General features: G+C 36.8%; 1 protein-coding gene across 24 annotated transcripts in view; it reads right to left on the bottom strand.

Moving 5' to 3' along the window:
- The window catches only part of PPFIA2 (PTPRF interacting protein alpha 2), a 450,745-nt gene that overhangs the window by 309,706 nt on the left and 122,900 nt on the right, over window positions 1-18,139 (bottom strand). For 2 of the 24 annotated variants that reach the window (XM_070507231.1, XM_070507233.1), the window contains exon 1: window positions 349-793. The exons of 18 other annotated variants lie outside the window; for them this stretch is intronic. In XM_070507231.1, coding sequence (XP_070363332.1) covers window positions 349-429 — 81 coding nt within the window. In that variant the 5' untranslated portion in view covers window positions 430-793. Of the gene's footprint in view, window positions 1-348; window positions 794-18,139 lie in introns of those variants that run through there. 4 more of the 24 variants (XM_070507229.1, XM_070507237.1, XM_070507230.1 and 1 more) reach the window with 2 other exon arrangements.

The raw sequence follows: 18,139 nt of genomic DNA, 5'->3' as shown, positions 1-18,139 counted from the left end.
TGGGTGAAATATAATGGAAGTAACTCCATAATGTTCACAATATTATAGCCATAAATAACACCAAGAGATACATGTCATAAACCCTCAAAGATGATACTGAGGTAAATCTTAAAATCCCTGTGAAAAGTAAGTGCTCACTATTATCTTGCTTGAATTCACGTAGACTCCTAATGCCATCTTATTTCCATATTTAAAAAATAGATTAAACTGACATGCCCACTATGCATTTCTTACATCCTCTTTAATACTTTCACACTTTGCAATTTTCCTTTCCTTATATTTCCCTTTATTAAAAGTTTGACCATATATTAACTTCCTAAGTAGTGAAGCCATTTAAAGCACACTTACTTGAAAAGTGTAAAACCGGGTCCCATTTGGAGGATGCACTTTGGGGGAGCCAGAAACGGTGTTCATATCCGAGAAAATCATTTCTGATCACAGAGACAATATAATCCACAAGGAGCTACAGATGCAGAGCAGAGAGCTTAGCGTACAGATAAATCCGTGCACGCACTGAGGGAGGCTAGAGGGGAAAATGCAACCTGCCCCATCCTCCTTAGATACACAGTCACAGCATTTTGAATCTTTCTCCTACGTTTGAAATCTCAGCTGAAAGGTCATCAGCCACCGACCTTTTGTGCAGCCAGTTCGTTAGAAGGTACAATGTTAAAAAAGAATTTTAAAACACATAAGGAAAAAAGCAAGAACCAACAATAAATGGAGCTTGTGCAGAATCTGGCAGTGCTGTGGACCTGCCCATCTGTTCTCAGTGATAATCACCTCCCTCCACCACAGTCTAGCAGAGTGATTATGCTAAACATCCTGGTTAACCAATAACATACAGTTTCATTTCAGGGAAGTGTGCACAGTGTAATTCAGAGGACCTCTTCTGACTAACCTGAAGCATGGTTCATATACCGTTTAAAGCTGCTATGTAGTAACAAATTATTGCTCCAGCACTCCTATTTCTGTATGTTTCCAAGTCTCTTTGTTACTCCCAGTCTTTTCAACAAGATTTTAAATTTTTTTACAAAGCCCTTGTTTTTTAAAGTAAAGAGTTCTTTTCTAATTTACAGATCAAAGCCTATTACAGCTGGCTAGGACATTGAGGCACAAGGCATACAATTCAGTAAGGCTGTATAATATTAGGAATATTACCAAATAAAATGTACCAAATATTTCTCCTTTCCCTAACTCCTAAGAACATTATGATATGAGCATCATCATTGTTCTTCTTTCTCCATCTTAACTAAAAAAATCATTGTTTCACAATCAATGCCTAAAAAAGTACAATGAATATTTTTTTAAAAAAACTCTCAAATATAGAAAACAGTTAATGAAACATCTTTTACACATATGAAGATTTTTGACTCGAGATCCAAAATATTAATTGCAAACATGTAGGTTGTATTGCAAAGCATGTTCATTTCTCTACGTCTTATAACACAAATTACTCAGTCTGTATAAAAGATCATATTCAGATTACTTTACATTTTCTAGAAGTCAAAATAAATGTTCCATTTACACATAGTTCAAAGGTGGAGACTTCAGGGGCCAAAGAGGAAAATAAGCCAAAAGTGTTGTCTTTGTAAATATATCTAAGATGACATAGTTATACATACATAATCAAGACCCAGGAACCACCTGCTTTGAACTTGAAGGCTATAAAAGGAATATGATGGTCATAGGCTCTTAAAACTTAAATTATTATTCATTATACTTTTGATTCTCCAGTTATGATTCAAATTTATAATATCATATACCCCTTACCCAGTTTCCCAAAATGTTAACATCTTACATTACTATGGTACATTTGTCAAAACTGAGGACCTGATATTGGTACTAATCATTAACTAAACTATAGACTCGACTTGGATTTCACCAGTATTTCCATTAATGTCCCCTTTCTGTTCTAGGCTCTAATCCAGGGTTCCACATTTACTTAGTTTCCATGTCTCCCCAGTACCACTGGTCTGTGACACCTTCTCCACTTGTCCTTGTTTTCCATGATCATAATAGACTGTCTGATATTTTACCGATGATAAGACTAGGCCTGTGGGTTTTGGGGGAGAATACCACCGAGGTGAAGTGTCCTCCTCATCATATCATATTAGTGAAGCTACCTCATCACATCACACTGGGGGCACATGAGAGCCACATATCTCTAGTGACGTTAACCATCATCACTGGGTTAACATCGTGTTTGCCAGGTTCTCTACTGTAAAGTTACTATTTTTCCCTTTCCATACTCTCTTCTTTGGAAGTTAGTACACCCTCAAAGAGGTGATAGGGTGAAATTAAGCTTTGACTCCCAGAGAGGGGAGTATCTAGATATTAAATGGAATTCTCCTGTACAGAAGATTTGCCTCTTCTCTGATTATTTTTTAGATCATTTATTTAAATCAGTATGGACTCAGATATATTTATTTCATACTTTGCATTATAATACAATACAATATTATATATATATATATATATATATATATATATATATATATATATCTTAGGAAGATTAGTTCTGAGCTAACATCTGCTGCCAATCCTCCTCTTTTTGCTGAGAAAGAATGGCTCTGAGCTAACATCCGTGCCCAACTTCCTCTACTTTATATGTGGGACGCCTACCACAGCATGGCTTGACAAGCAGTGCCATGTCTGCACCCGGGATAAGAACTGGCTAACTCCCGGGCTGCCAAAGCAGAACGTGAGAACTTAACTGCTGCACCACAGGGCGGGCCCCCAGTATAATATATTTTGATACTCAAATTGTCCTAGCTTTGGTCACTGGGAGCTTCGTCAGGTTGGCTCCTGTTTACCTTTGACGTGCTCCCATCCTTTTGTTTTTTGAGCACAAATGATTATTTTTTAAAAAAATGTTTTTCCTCCTGTATAAATAACCTGTTATTTGCCAAAACAGTCTCTTTAATTATAAATCTATCACTGCAACTAACTTGAAAAATCATGTTTTCTTTTTCCATAATTATTTAAGCAGCCACACTATTTGCTTTTTCAAAATAATCTTTTTCCTTTCTGATTTCTTAGCCCAAAGAGACCCATTCATATGATTGTCAAATAAAATAACTATCTAGTCTCACTAGCTGTGGTAACCAGTGATATGTGTAAAAACTTTTCGTTCTTCCCACTTGGAGATACTTTTGGGGATCATACTTCTTCTGTGGTTAATGGAGAGATGCAACTCGTGCTCCCCAAAGATCTGTGAGTGGAAATAACGTCTTAATAACAAACTTGAAGCTTCTTGGGAATCCAGGTTTTAAACAAAAAATTTGTTTGCCAAATAGATTATTATAGTGCAAATATAACCTCCACGTACTTTGATGCTTACCTGTAAATTGATTCTGACATAATTTAGACCAGACAATTCATTATATTTCTTATTATTATTGTAGGGGAGCCAAGAAATCAAATATTTCTGGTATAATATTACATATTCCTGGAATATCCTCATATGTTTGCTGACTTTGCATCAACCAGCATACTATTTTAGCTAGCAACTCTGAAGCATTTTGACCAATAAGAATACACGTCTTTTTTTCTTTTCGTATTCCCTTTGTGGGGAGGGGAGAAAAGTAGTATGAATTAATGCTGAAAGAGGCAGGAGGTAGAAATGGTATTACTATATAACTATTTTAAGTACAGTGCTCTATTCTAAATGCTGTTGAAATTGCCAAAGTATACATTCTTCTCCAAATATTTTTTTTCCTACCTAGGCTATTTATGATAATGGCATTATTTCATTGTTCTGAAGGTCTATTTGGAGACATCTCAACTTTCCTCTCTGCCTGGTGGCAATAGGGAAGGTGGTGAACAGGTCTGAAAACTGCTAAGGATATAGAATCCTGCCTTGTCCACTGTGGTTTTAGAGGGCTGGTCCTGTTTCCAGGCCCTGGTGGCATAATTACAAAAGACACAGTCTCTGTCCTCAAGGAACTTTAAATGCGGTGGGTGAGATATCAATTAATAAGAAGTAAACTAGCAAGACAACTGAAATGCAGTTTAGTAAGTGATAATAACGGGCAACCTAAAGGAGATTAAGTAAATACATCTGAGCACCTAACTCAAGGGTTATATCAGAGTGACCCTGACAAAAGCAGGTGGTTGAAGGCTTTCTGAAGAGAAGGATCAATGAGCGAAAAGATATGAGATGGCATGGAATGTCTGGATAAATATGGCTGAAAACATTTCAGGGAATAAGGGGTAACTGTACCAGATGTGTTTTTTAATATACGGACATTTTCTCAAGTTAAATTAGTAAAGAGACTTAATCTGGTCGACCGTCTATTTCTATGAAATTAAATCAAATTAGAACGTTCTTGTCCTTAATAAACATATGAATTGTACTGTCATATTTTCATGCTTTTGTTTAGTATATTTTGACATCTTTCCTTAGTTTTCCAGACAGCTGTAGAAGATTATTTTGACATGTCAAGAAACTTCATTCTTAGTTTGATTGCTTTTGATTGATAAGACCATTTTAAGTATTATCTCAAAAGTAAAAAATATATAGTACAATATTACATGTGAAATAAAATTTAATGTGTTCGTGGTAGTAGCCATTGGTTTCCAGGCAACATCTACTGCACAAAGGATAAATAATATATTCACTTCAATTGCTACGCAGTCCACCTCCAAAAATTTCTCAAGATGTATCTTTTACCAAGAGAAATAAATTAAAAATATGACCTCTAGAAAGTTTAATACCTACTCTCTCAACTACTTGAAATTTTATAGAAAGGAACTGAAAATGAAAACGTAAAAGGATGACTAAATTGCACTTTCTTAAAAATGGGTAAAATAAAAGTCCTGAAGCCAGACACTCGTTTTTAATAGACTTACAGAGAAGATTCCCAGAAGTCACCTAATTCTTTCTGCCTCTGGGAATAATTACTCCTAAGCCTTCTGAAATATATGTTATCAACTTGGTTTTATAATAAGTTCAAAAAAATACTTTAGAGCCCACTATTTCATATCCTGTCAGGAAGATTAAGCTCAAATATTTTTTATATCCCTTCAACATGATTTTTCTTAACAAATAAGTATTACATATATTCTGTATCAAGACAAGCTATTAAATATAGTTTTCCTTTCATGAATTTTTGGGTACTGGATAAAAAGGTCAAAAATTTGCTAGAGTGATAATAATTTGGGGAATTAAAGGAATACACTGAAAAGGGATTCTTATTTTCTGTTGGTTTCTGATAAATGCTCAAGGGAAAAATGCCACGCTAGATGAAGACTAGGAAAGAGAGAGAGAGAAAGGGAAAGAAAAAAGGGGAGGCAGAGGGGGAGGAGAGGAGAATGGAGAGATATTACTACAATTTACACCATAGCACTATAGGATAACAAGGAATTTTCTACCCAAGCATTCAGTTAGAAGTCATGCCAGATGGAGTGAAATTTGCAGCCCAGATGGGCAATACATCATAGTGAATCCATATGGATGGCATATGGGAGCTATTTAAGTATATATTACCAGCTATCTATCTATCTATCTAAATATATATTCATATTTTGCACCTCTATCTATATCTGTATCCTTATCTTTATAGCGCAAGTTCTATAAGATGCAGCAAACATGACCCCGTGTAGACAGTCAAAATCCTAAGTTTACTTTTACATCCTGCTGCTGAGTCTCCTACTTCCTGACAGTCATAGCTGGCTGTGCACAAGACTGTAGGACTCATTCATTCACTTATTCACTCTCCCATTTATTCAACAAATCCTTATTGAGGATCCACGATGTGCCGGACACCTGTTACAGTTAGAACAGAAATCAAGGGCAGGTGAACTGAGGGAAAAGACTATATTTTGTAGTACACCAATGAGAAGCTCTATCCAACAGTTTGTCATCAATTCTAGCAGTAAGAACTTGGATTAGAGATCCTAATAAAAAGAAACTTCTAATTCCTCAGAGATTTTCTTCCAAGCACAAGAGATTTCTTTAGCTAACCAACCATTCATTGAGGGTGTCCCAAATAAATCAAGACAATCTTTATAATCCTTAAGATTTGTAGGCATGTAGACCAAAAAAAAAAAAAAAAACTCAAGTACCTTGAAATTTACAAGCTTTCATTCATTTACAGCAAGACAAAAATATTAAATCTGGCTTTAATACACATCTTGATGGTAATGTGTTGTATTTTTTAACTCAATCTCATAAAGTTTTATACACATGCATGCATGTACATGTGTGTATTCTACACATACATATATGTGTGTGTCTGTATGCACATGTCTGTACATATAAAGACATACACAGGTAGAGTTTTCAGAACTAAAATTGTCTTTCACTTTGGTTTCTCTGCTTGAGTCACATTTTTCACAAAAGTTTAAATAAATTGTGATGATAGTCCATGAACTTCTTTCTGCTTAAATTACAAAAATTAAATTGTATGAAATTCAGGATTGAGTTTTGTTTTGTTTCCTTTAACAGAAAAATATTAGTTTATTAGAACTCTATAATTCTACAACTCAATAGTTTCATTATATTTTGTTAAGTTTATCTCATGTTCTGAAATATGTGTCATCAGCCTGGTTTAAAGAAGTCACATTGAAGTTCTATGACAGGATGTCATTGCCTCATCTACCTCATTAATTTATATGGGACACTCCATTAATAATCCCATAAGTACAATTAGAAAGATTGCAAGAATATAGGAACAAGGGCAATATTAGGCAAAACTGTGGAGTAGACTAAAGCAATCTCTAGACTTCTTTCTGACTCATCGAGATCTCTACTGCCACTGTTGCCATAGTGGCAAGTACATCATTTCCTCCTTAATTTTACTTTTTCCAAGAATTTTCTTTGGGAGACAAAGCCAATCACTATCCTGTTTTATTTTTATTAAGAGCAAGAACAACAGCACAATAGTTACCATTTATTAAATGATATTACATGCCAGACGTAGTGTTACCTTTTACAAAATCCTCCAAAGAAGGTATTTGTTCCTCAATTATATATAAGGAAACTGAATCTTAGAGAAACCATGCAACATGTTTAAGATCACACAACTAGTAAGTGGGAAAATCACATCATTTGAAATCAGGTCTACGTGACACAAAGCCACGCTGTAATTCAAAATTCCACTTTGGCTCCTTTATCTGCCATTGATTTTAATTCAGTACAGAATATGAAAAAGAGGTTAATAAATATCTAATTGATTAATTGATGTCATACATCAAAGAATTTTCAGGTGACTGGCTATCTGTTGGACTATTTATTTTAATTTTGTGGAAGTGTTCAGATTTTCCTGATGGGTCAGATGTGGGTTGTGAAAGGCAGAAAGTAATCCAGGACAAGTGTGAAGTCTTTGGCCCAAGCAGCGCTCAAGTTTTTGGCCTGAGCAGTGGACGAATGAAATTGCCACCAACTGAGATAGAGAAGGCTCTGAGAGAAGCAGTCTTGGAAAAAATTCAGTTGTTCCATTTTGCAAATAATGAGTTTACGTTTTCTCTTAGTCATCTAAATGGAGATGTCACATAGGCAGCTGAATATACCAATCTGGAGGCTGCATTAGCATACAGACCGAAAACCAAAAGGCTGGAATGAAGTCATCAGGAAATGAACGCAAATAGAGAAGAACAGAGGCCCAAGTCCAAGCCCTGGTGCACTCCAACAAAATGAGTCCTGGGAGATGAGCAAAGGAGAACGAGTAGGAGCGATTGGTGAAGTGGGGGGAGACCATGAGGAGATGTGTCCTGAAAGTCCAGTGGTTAAATGAATCAAGTAGGTGATCAAAAGTTGCTGAGAGGTCAGTTAAGACGAAGACTGACAACTGGTGACTGGATTTAGCGATACGGAGGTTGGCTTCAGTGGAAGGTTGGGAGAAAAGCCTGACTGAAGTAAGTTTCAGATAAAACGAAAGGAGAGAAATTGGAAACTGTGTGTTTATGCAACACTCTTAAAGCACATTGTTGCAAAAGGAACCAAAGAAATAAGACAGTGGATGGTAAGGAAAGGAAAGAGAAATAAGAACATATTGTGCTGAGGGAAAGGCTCTCATAGAAGGTGAAAAATTGATGATGTAAGATGGAAAGAGGCGAAATTCTGGAGCGATGTCCTTGAGCAGACGAAAGGAGACAGAATCCACAAGAGAAGAGATTGGCTCTGGGGAGGAAGACAACACCATCTGTGATAACAGGTACGAGGGCAGAGCATGTGGGTTCCCATGTTGGTAACTATAGTGGTGGGAGTTTTTCCGAGTTCTCAGAAACTTAGGAAGCAAGGACATCAGCTGAGAGTCAGGTTGAGGGAGAGATTTTGAATCTTTGAGAAGTGAGGGATGGCATGAAACAGTCATGAAGGAGAGAGGGAGAATAATAAAACATACCCACATTAAAGAACATAGCTCAGGGGCCAGTGGCACAGTGGTTAAGTTCACACGCTCTGCTTCAGTGGCTCCGGGGTTTGGAGGTTTGGATCCTGTGTGTGGATCTACACACCACTCATCAAGTCATGCTGTGGCAGTGTCCCACATACAAAATAGAGGAAGATTGGCACAGATGTTAGCTTAGGGCCAATCTTCCTCACCAAAAAAAAAAAAAAAAGAGAGAGGGCGAGAGAGAACATAGCTCAGGCATGCAAGCAAATCAGTTGACTTTACCTCATTAAATTAAAGGCTTTGGCTATCGAGGACTGGGTTGGGAGAAGCTGCAAAGCTTACAGCATGGCAGAAAGCAGTTTAGAATGCATGTTCTCTGGAGGCAGCCAGTTCCCCAGATTGATAACAAGAGAGAGAGAAAGGATGAGACACACATGCCCAGTTCATTCTCTGAAACTCCCTTGTCAAGGAATTTATTTCTTCCTGAAGGAGTACAAGTGAGGCCAGGAGTATTACTCCACTGGGGGTCCTGCAACACGGAGTAAAGGGGATTGTGTTCCCCAGGGTCATGACTCTCCATTCTCTCATTCTCATATTCTTTTATTTCAACTATATATATATTTTTGGACATCATGAAAGTAGAAATCATCTGACCCAGTTCTCTCCCAATTTATCAGGCAATTTCTATCTTCACTCTCTCCATACCTAACCAAGAATCCATGGTGTATTGTGTCTTTCATTCTCTTGTCAATATCCTCACCCTATTTTCCTAATATACTCTCGTTTGACCCATTCAGTAAAGAATTGTATGAATCCAGTTGTCCAGCTTCTCTGTTACAACCTAAGTTGACATGGGCTGTTGGAGCACATCAGACAGTGAATGCCCTGTCAAGCTTGCCCTCTATGCTGCCTGGCCCCTCATTATCTCCCCTTTTCCTTTCATGGTAGTTTGATAAACCTTTCTCCAGTCTGTTCAAGACTTCTCTCCACTGCTTGCTCACTCACTCTCCACAAATTAACAGCTGACAGTTTTATAATGAAATCTCTTTCTTTACAAGCTTACACGTATTTGCACCTATCCTTATCTCTTTTTCTCTCATCTCAAAATCTGAGATTGATATTCCCACTTGAATTTAGGCACAGGGAGAAAGAGAACCTTCCTGGCAAGTTAAAGTCTACCCAGGGATCTTCTTGGACATCATTAGTGATGGCTTGCAACTTCTTTTCCGGGACAGTCTCTCTTCTGGGTTTTCCATGATTTTCTTTTTAAAACATCTACATATTCACTGGCCTCTACAAACTTTGGGTGCTATCTTCTAACATTCTTTAAAATCCCAGATGTTTAGAGATAGACCCTAGGGGTCCTCTAATACAGTAGAATCTTCTTCACATAGAATCTTCTAGTGTGCTTTAAAAAAATACCAACATTTAGGCCTCACCTCTAGTCATCTTGGTTTAACTAGTTTAAGGATGCAAATTAGTGTTTTTCTAAAGCTTTCCAGGTGTTTTTCAATGTGCAACCAGGATTAAGTGGACCACTGACATAGTGCAATTCTTTTATTTTACAGTCAGACTGAACATAAGAGAGAGAAAAATGGCCTGCTCTTCTTGGTCTTGTCATGAATCATTTTGCACCAACTAGGGCAGAGCTTCACAGGATGTTGCAAATAGGTTACAGGTGTGCTCAGCACTGGCCTCTCACCTTCAAGGTGACTCATCCAATCCTGGGGCTTCCAGAGCTCCTGAGTCACTCAATTCCAGGCCAGAGCTTCCTCCCCTGTCTACACGCGCATGATGGAGAAACATCATGGTTTTCTCTTTGTGCCATAATGTGAACGAGACTGAGAAAGACTGATCTGGTGTTCCCTTATCCTCCAAATTTGCTGGCTAATACTTCTTCTTTGAGAAGTCAATCTTTTCACCTGTTTCTTCATTAAATTCTATTTTCCTTGTTGACCCTCTCTTCTAAATCCAGGTCTTGTGACCAATTTTGTGTTATTAGTACATTCTTCAGTCCAATAACCAGATAAGTAATGAAAAGGTTAGACACCACTTAGACAGGGAATGACCTCAGCAAAACTTCATTTCAAACATATCAGCAGTGAATTATTAAAAATGTCCCAGATCACAACCTCTTAGCTGGGAGTGTAGACACCTAAACAATTATGGTCAAGTCACAGTTTTGCAGCTTGCTCATTAGGAGGCCATGCAGACTTAGAATTAGGAGTTTACTGTGTCAAGATAAATTATGAGCATACATTAATTTCTTCAATTTATCTGTTTTAGTACTTTACATTCACCACACACAAAAAATGAAAGGAATAGAAATATTAACATTTAATAACAAAGGCAGAAATTCTTATTATAAATGCTTTGCTTTAATATCAAAAAGGGACATAATCAGTATCATGATGGTGGTGCCTTGCACAGCATTATCTACATTGGCAGCCTCAGTCATGCAAAACAAATATTAATTTGATTGAACTGATTAGGTGCAAGGAATTGAATATTTCTTTGAATTCTGATTGTATGATTATTAAATCATCAACTCAGTACATGGGCTCTAGTGTCAAACAGATCCAAATTCAAATCCCCACTCTGCTACTTTCTTGAAGAATAAAGCTTTGACTTAGCTTCTCTGAGCCTCAGTTTTCTTCTCTGAAAAATGGAGATTAAAGTAGGTTTTAACTCATTGGAGTGCTGTGAAAATTGTTACCTGATGTATGTAAAGCACTTAATGTAACTGTTACCCTCTTAGTCACTCAGAATCAAAACCTTCTACTTTCCAAATTTCTTTTTTTATCAATAGATTGTGTTGTATTCATCCCTTTCTCAACCATTTTCTGTTGCCCAGAATTCTCTTTTTACTCATATTCAAGATCCAGCTCCAGCACTCCCTCTTCTGTGAAGTCTCACTAGTCCAGAGTTAGGAATCTTTTCATTCTTGCACCATCAGTCTGTACTTCAGCTGTAGTCTTTATTAAGGTCTGCAGTAGGTGAGTTACCAGCATGTTGGTGTGCCTGCTCAAGTAGGAGCTGCTGGAGAATGTGGATTGTGTTCTCCACACAGCAGCCTATAAGATATGTAAATAGGTGAATGAGACCCTTCCATTCCCCTACTCTCAACACCCAATAGCTTACTATCATACTTCAGAAAAAAATTGAGGTACTTCCCACAGCCTATAAAGCCATGCAATATATGGCCCTGGCCTTCTCAGTCCTTACTTCATGCTACCATGCCCTTACACACTGTCCACTGGCCACACAGTCTCGGTTCATTTCCCGGAACATAATATCAATGAAAATCTGTTGAGCACCAGCTCTCAGTTGGATGCTATTCTAGGCATTTAGGATATATCTGTGAACACAATAGACTCACATCCTTCCTTATAGAGCTTTCACTGTAGCGGGAAGAAGTGCAGAAGCTGCCAACATAATAAGTAAATTGTACTGTATCTTAGAAGGGGATAAGCGCAACGAGGGGGACAGGAACTACAGCAAGGGAAGAAGGGATTACTGAGCTGTGATTTCACATCTCATATTAAGCAACTTCTCCCCTCAGTATCTGCAATAGCTGTTCCTCTTGCCTGGCTCTCTCCCCAGCCCACCCAATATTTATATGGTTTCTTTTATCAGTTATTTAAGTGTCTATGCAAATGTCAACACATCTGAAAGTCCTTATCTGAAGAAAGCATAAAAAGTATGCCCCACTCCCATATTCTATTCCCTTAATCAGCTTTATTTTATTCATTGCATTTTCACCATATGTATGTGCGTATGTGTATATATAATGAACATTTATATATAACATATTGTTATATACGTATTATATTATGATATATATATAGTGAATATATTTATTCTTTTTTATGAGGGGATAGATCTTTTCTTCTGTTTTATTAACTGTTGTATTCCCAGTTCTTAAGACAATGTTTGGCATAAAGTTGTTAATAAATATTTATTGAATAAATGACTGTAAGTAATAATTAGCTTCAGTTAAAAGTTATCAAATGTAAAAGGTAGAGGAAAGAAAACTGAAACTTAATCAGCCATATATTATTTCTCTGTAATTGGGAAATATTTTCATATCTAACAATTCTGCTTTCGATGCCCATGGCACTTCTCATGTAGGAAATAATGACTCTCCAAACCTCTAAAATGATGTTACTCACACAGTAATTTGACAATGCGTGAGGATACAACAATTTGAAAGATGGATATCATTATTTTTTAAAAGGCACCTTTAATTATTAAAAACTCTGCATGTATAGTATTATAAAAATTGTATGGTGGTGGATGGTAACTAGACTTTTGATGGTGATCACTTACCAGTGTATGCAGATGTCGAATGATAATGTTGTACAACTGAAACTTACATAATGTTTTATAACACTTTTAACTCAATAAAAAAATTAAAACACAAGGATTGTTTGTAAAGATCATCACACTGCCTCTTTTGAGTTAAATCACCATTCAATAATGGTCATAGAAGCTAGATTTTTTTTTTTTTTTCTTATATGCTACTTACTATATTCTTCTCTTTGGACTCGAAATGAAGAAAAATGTCTTTCTCTGGTAATAGACTGGGGGCATCTGAACTGGTAAATGTTCCTTCCGTTCTTAGGAGCTTTGATCTGATTATAGTGACACTTAAAGGGTTAGTGAAACAGATCTGTAAAGCATGGTTAATCACGCATGTTAACTTCCTTATTGAAAGAGGATAAAAAAGAAACATATCAAAAGTAAAATACCTCACAACTAAACCTATAATTTACATTTTAAAGGAAAAAATGTATTCATAAAAGCTCCAAACAATAAAGGCTCATATGGCTCAAATTTTTCCTTTGGATCCAAAGTGGGTGTGCTGAAATGGATCAAGACTGCGTAAATAGTTTTAACGCACCAACTTTTGTATTTTGATAATTAGCTTATAACTAAAATGCGGAACCATAAAGATATAAACAAATATCCAAATCTTAAGGTGATAGACAGCCAGAAAGACATAATTTGAGGCAGAGAATGCCCAATAAATTTTATGAACTATTACGTCTACCATTGATTTTAAACCGTTTTTGTTTGGTGATGTAATATCCTTTGTTATCTCAAAATTCCCTATGAAAACCTGCATTAATGACACGTTGGGGAAGGAAGGTGATCTGGATGCCTCCACGCGTGAGTGAATGAGGTTCAGGTGGAGGACAGGATCTGGTAGGAGTCGGGCTGAGAGTATCTGAGGTCACTGGAACTGAGCCTGCAGCATGAACTGGAAGCAGGAAAATGAGACGGGGAAATTTAAAATCCCCTTTGACATCTTCAGAAATGTTAAGGCAGTGAGGGATACCCATGATAAAGGAGATATATTGTTTAGATATTAAAGGAAATAACATAAGGAAAGGCCATTTATTCGTTTAACAATTTTTTTTTAATTCCTAAAGCTGTTTGACTTGCTGAAGATTCTACTGTGAACAAAATAGAAAAATACTCCTTCTCTCATGGAGCTTATCTTTCAGCAGAATAAGTAAGGAATTTATGCAGCATGTTGGAAGGTGACAAGTGCTATGGAGGAAAAAAAGAAAAGCAGGGACGAATAGGAGAGCTGAATTATTTTTAAGGTAGGTAGAGAAGGCCTCAATGAGAAAGTAACATTTGAACAGAAATAGACTTGAGGTGAGGAAGAGAGCCACAGAGGTATCAAAGGAAGAGACAGAGCAAAGAAGAAACATAAAGGTCTTGAGGTGGTAGCATACTTAAAGGGTGACTGACGAACAAGGAGGGCAATGTATCCTAGCTGGGTCCACGAGCAGGGAGCAGTAGATGATGAAGTCAGAGAAAGAACAAGAAACCAGATTGTATTTGTTGTTACTGGGCATTAACTGGGCACTGACTTTTATTCTTAGTAAGATGGTGAAGCAGAGTGGGGAGGCTTTGAAAGGAGGAACAACATGATTAAATGATTGACCAACATTTTTAAAGGATCACTCTGGCTTCTGGTTGAGAATAAAGCATGAGGAGGGTGGTTAGAGTGGAACAAAGGAAACAAGTTATGAGGCCATGCCGGTGGAAGCCAGTGGTGGCTTGGACCAAAGTGGTGCTGATGAAGGTTATGAGACATAGCTGGACTCTAAAAATATTTAGAAGGTAGATTTGAAGGTGAGGGAAAGAAGAGACAGGCATAACTCCAAGAATTTTACCAACACAAATGGAAGGATGGAGCTACCACAAACTGAGATGGGGATGACTACCCAGAGTTCAGTTTCCAACATGATGAGTTTCAGATATCTATTACACATTCAAATGGAGATGTTAAGCAGGTAGTTGGACATATGAGCTTAGATTTCAGTGGAGAGCCCTGGAAAGAACTATACATTTTGGAGTCTTCAGTATATAGACTTAAAGGAGTAAATATAGGGAGAGGAGAGGAGAAGTCCAAAGACTGAGTCCTCCAGCACCCCATTATTAGAGTCCAGTGACACATGGAAGGGCCAGCAAAAGGAGCTAAAAAGAGAGGCCAGTAAGCATTACATAGAATGGGGTGTTTCACCAGTGAAGCAGTCCACTCCGAGGCTCCTGCCTGAAGCAAGAGCCTTTCCCATCTGGAGAGGGCAGTGTCTTGTCCAAGCTGATAACTTGGATAGTAAGCCAGGTGGACTGGAAAAGGAGGTGGTATCTTCCTGCCAACCAGATCACCCAAATCCACTGTGACGACCAACGAAGTGACAAATTACCATAGCACTATTTTCCTATTCTGACTTTAATGGAGGGTTGGGATGGGAACATAATTAATAAAGGACACGTGCTTGCAATGTGATACAGGCTCAACACCAACACTCAAAATAGACCGGGAGTGGCAGATGTCAGTGCCAAGGGGTACATTTCGGTTGTAAAACCTCCGAAACTACAGGAAGCATATTGTGGATGATCAGGGACACCTAGCAATAATTTTAAATAAATTATAGTTTAAACAAGGAGAAAACTTTATAGTCTAGAAGAAAATTAAACTGATGTGAATAAGAATACATCTATAATGTGAGGTTTATCCTTTTCAGAAACACATTAACTCTAAAGTATGGGGGTAAAAAGAAACATTTGAAAGTTTTTTGGGAGAAAAAAAAAGAAAAAGAAGACAGTGAAAATGCTCTTTCCCAAATACCTTGGGAAAGAAAGAGGCAATGAAAAGCAGGCATGATAATGAAGCTCCGATTGTATCCAGTAGCAATCTGTTTTAATCCGATGGGAGATTAGCTTTCTTGCCAGAGCTGAGTGGGAGTGTGAATAGGAAAGCAATCTTGTGGGATCCCTCAAGAGGAATATTTTAGCTTATTTAGAGATGTGAGACTTTCAGAAGGTATTCAAACAGTGAAAATAGAGATGCTCAAAATGTATGGAACTAATCTAAAAGAGTAGATAAAAAGGAAGAAGTGTCATGAGAAATCTAAACCAGTATTTATAAAGGCTCATTAAAATGATGAGTATCTTAGGCAATTATAATGACCTAAAATGATATATCATTAATTTTATCCATCTACTATATGGAATTTGGAAATTAATTTTTCTGTCTAAGGCTGAAAGACGTATCACTAGTTTACAAACTTGAGCAGTTAAGTGATCTGCCAAAGATGTCAGAGTGACTTACATTTACAGTCCAAGACTCCCACTACAGCCTGTTTTCAGACAGCCTATGCAGTATACGCACAATTGCATCCTATGAGTTTCTGGGTACAGTTCCTAAAACCAGATACTCAAAAGAAGAATGAATGTCCTGATGATCTAGATACATCTCTGGACTTTTTCTTGTATGAGCCTAATGCAAAAGCCTGACATAGAATGAAACTAACTTATGTTTGCCTCTTACCAGAATTATGTAAATTCTATAATGGCAGAGAATTTTGTTTGGCTCATTGCTGTAGCCTCAGTGCTTGGAACAGTGCCTCACATAAAGTAGCAGCTCAGTGGATATTGGTTGAATGAACAAACACCAGTTACTACACACAAGCCAAAGCAGCAACACTATTCCCTGGACTGGTCAGTAAAATTTCCTCTTTAAACAAACTACTTGCATAGTAGAATTATGGACTTGCATAGGTAGGAGGCCTGAAAATGTATATTCACTTTTCAGGAAAAAACAGTTACTCTCAAATTATAGAAAACATACTACATTTTTTGGTGAAAATAGGAACATAATATTTGGTAATCAAAACAAACTATAGAAGTTAAGAAACGGAATTTTCTAACTTTTCCTAAGCCTATAATCATCAGGGGTGATTAGGGAAGGAAGAAAGCCATAAAACATGGTTAGGCAGCATTAGGTTTTTTCACTCAGAGGAAACGTGTGTCAAAGCAGGTTAAAACAAAACAAAACAAAAAGTCTACAAGCAAACAGAACCATTGAGTAGTGAAAATTCTGTTTGCAGGTGACCCAAAGAGAAATGAATATTCAACTTTGAATTCTTAAAAGGAGTGTGTGTGTGAGCGTGAGTGTGAGTGTGTGTGAGATAGGAGAGAGAAAAGGAAAATCTTGCATCTTAAATAATTCAGTTTATCATAGTTGCAATCAATCCTTGTGTAATTACCATGTTGTAATTATCCATTCAATAAAAAATATAAATGTTCCTATAGTAATTATCCATTCTTACATTCAATCCTCTAGCCACAGTGGTATAATTTCTCCCCCTCGTATACATCCAGATCATTCTGTTCATAGTTTCATTATAAGCCTTATAACTGTATCTCTTACATTAGATTTATTTGCATACTCTCTCAAGTCAGTATCAGTTCTCTTAAAGAGCGGGGATAATGACTTATTAACTTTTAGCACTAAGATATTGATATTTGAATCATAAAATACAGCAGACATCTATATTTTTGTTTCTTCAGCTATGAAGAGAGACTGTAAGCATCATGAGAGTAAAAATCTCTTACTCATGACTGTATCATCTATGAGTAGAAAGAGTTAAACCAATATTTACTGAATGGTTAATTGTAAAGATTCCTATTTTTGCACTGTTATGAAGAACCATAGACATCAGGATATATAGTGTGTGATGTAGTGATACATGTTAGTTAAAATAACTTACGCAAGCATACTTAAATAACTAGAGTCCAAGTTACATAAATCAAGACTCCAGGAAATTTTTTAAATGGAAATTATTATGTGTTAGCTAAAGATATCCTGTTTATGAGTTTGGAGTCTATTTTGAACAGAGAAGTGTTAACCACATCATTTTCCACTTAGGATGTGATGAAAGTAAGACTGTGATATTGGGGTTAAAAAAGGCAAATTTTACTTAGTACTCTTTTATTTGCTGTAAACAAGGCAGCTACATTTTGGCAATATTTAAATAGCTGTACAAAAAGAAAACACGCATACAAACACAACAAAAAACAATTTTCACTATTTCCTTGATCGGAACATTACACCAAAAATCCTTTATAGTGAATCATCTGTCATTTTATTTTGTACTAATTGGTTATTGCAATTAATCTATCTTCCCCTTGCCAAGGGGAAAGATTCCAGGTGAAATGGTGAATAAGAAGGAAGAGGTGTGATGGAAGAGACAAGTGGGCTGGAAAATGGGTCTTCACATCTACAAGCACTTCACTTCAAAATACACTTCTTAGAGTGGTTGACAACCACATACGAACTTGCAAATCCAGGAAAACACAGAGCAGATGTATCCTTGCTAATTTCCATATACCCTACTCCTTAATTATTAACTTCTTTGGTTCAGGGCGAGGCCAATCCTATAATCTGTATATTGTTTTAGCACTTGTCCCAGGTCACAATTTTATATATAAGAACTAAT

Source organism: Equus asinus, chromosome 4 (genome assembly GCF_041296235.1).
Source record: "Equus asinus isolate D_3611 breed Donkey chromosome 4, EquAss-T2T_v2, whole genome shotgun sequence".
NCBI lineage: Eukaryota > Metazoa > Chordata > Mammalia > Perissodactyla > Equidae > Equus > Equus asinus.
This window is presented reverse-complemented; position numbering and strand designations above follow the sequence as displayed.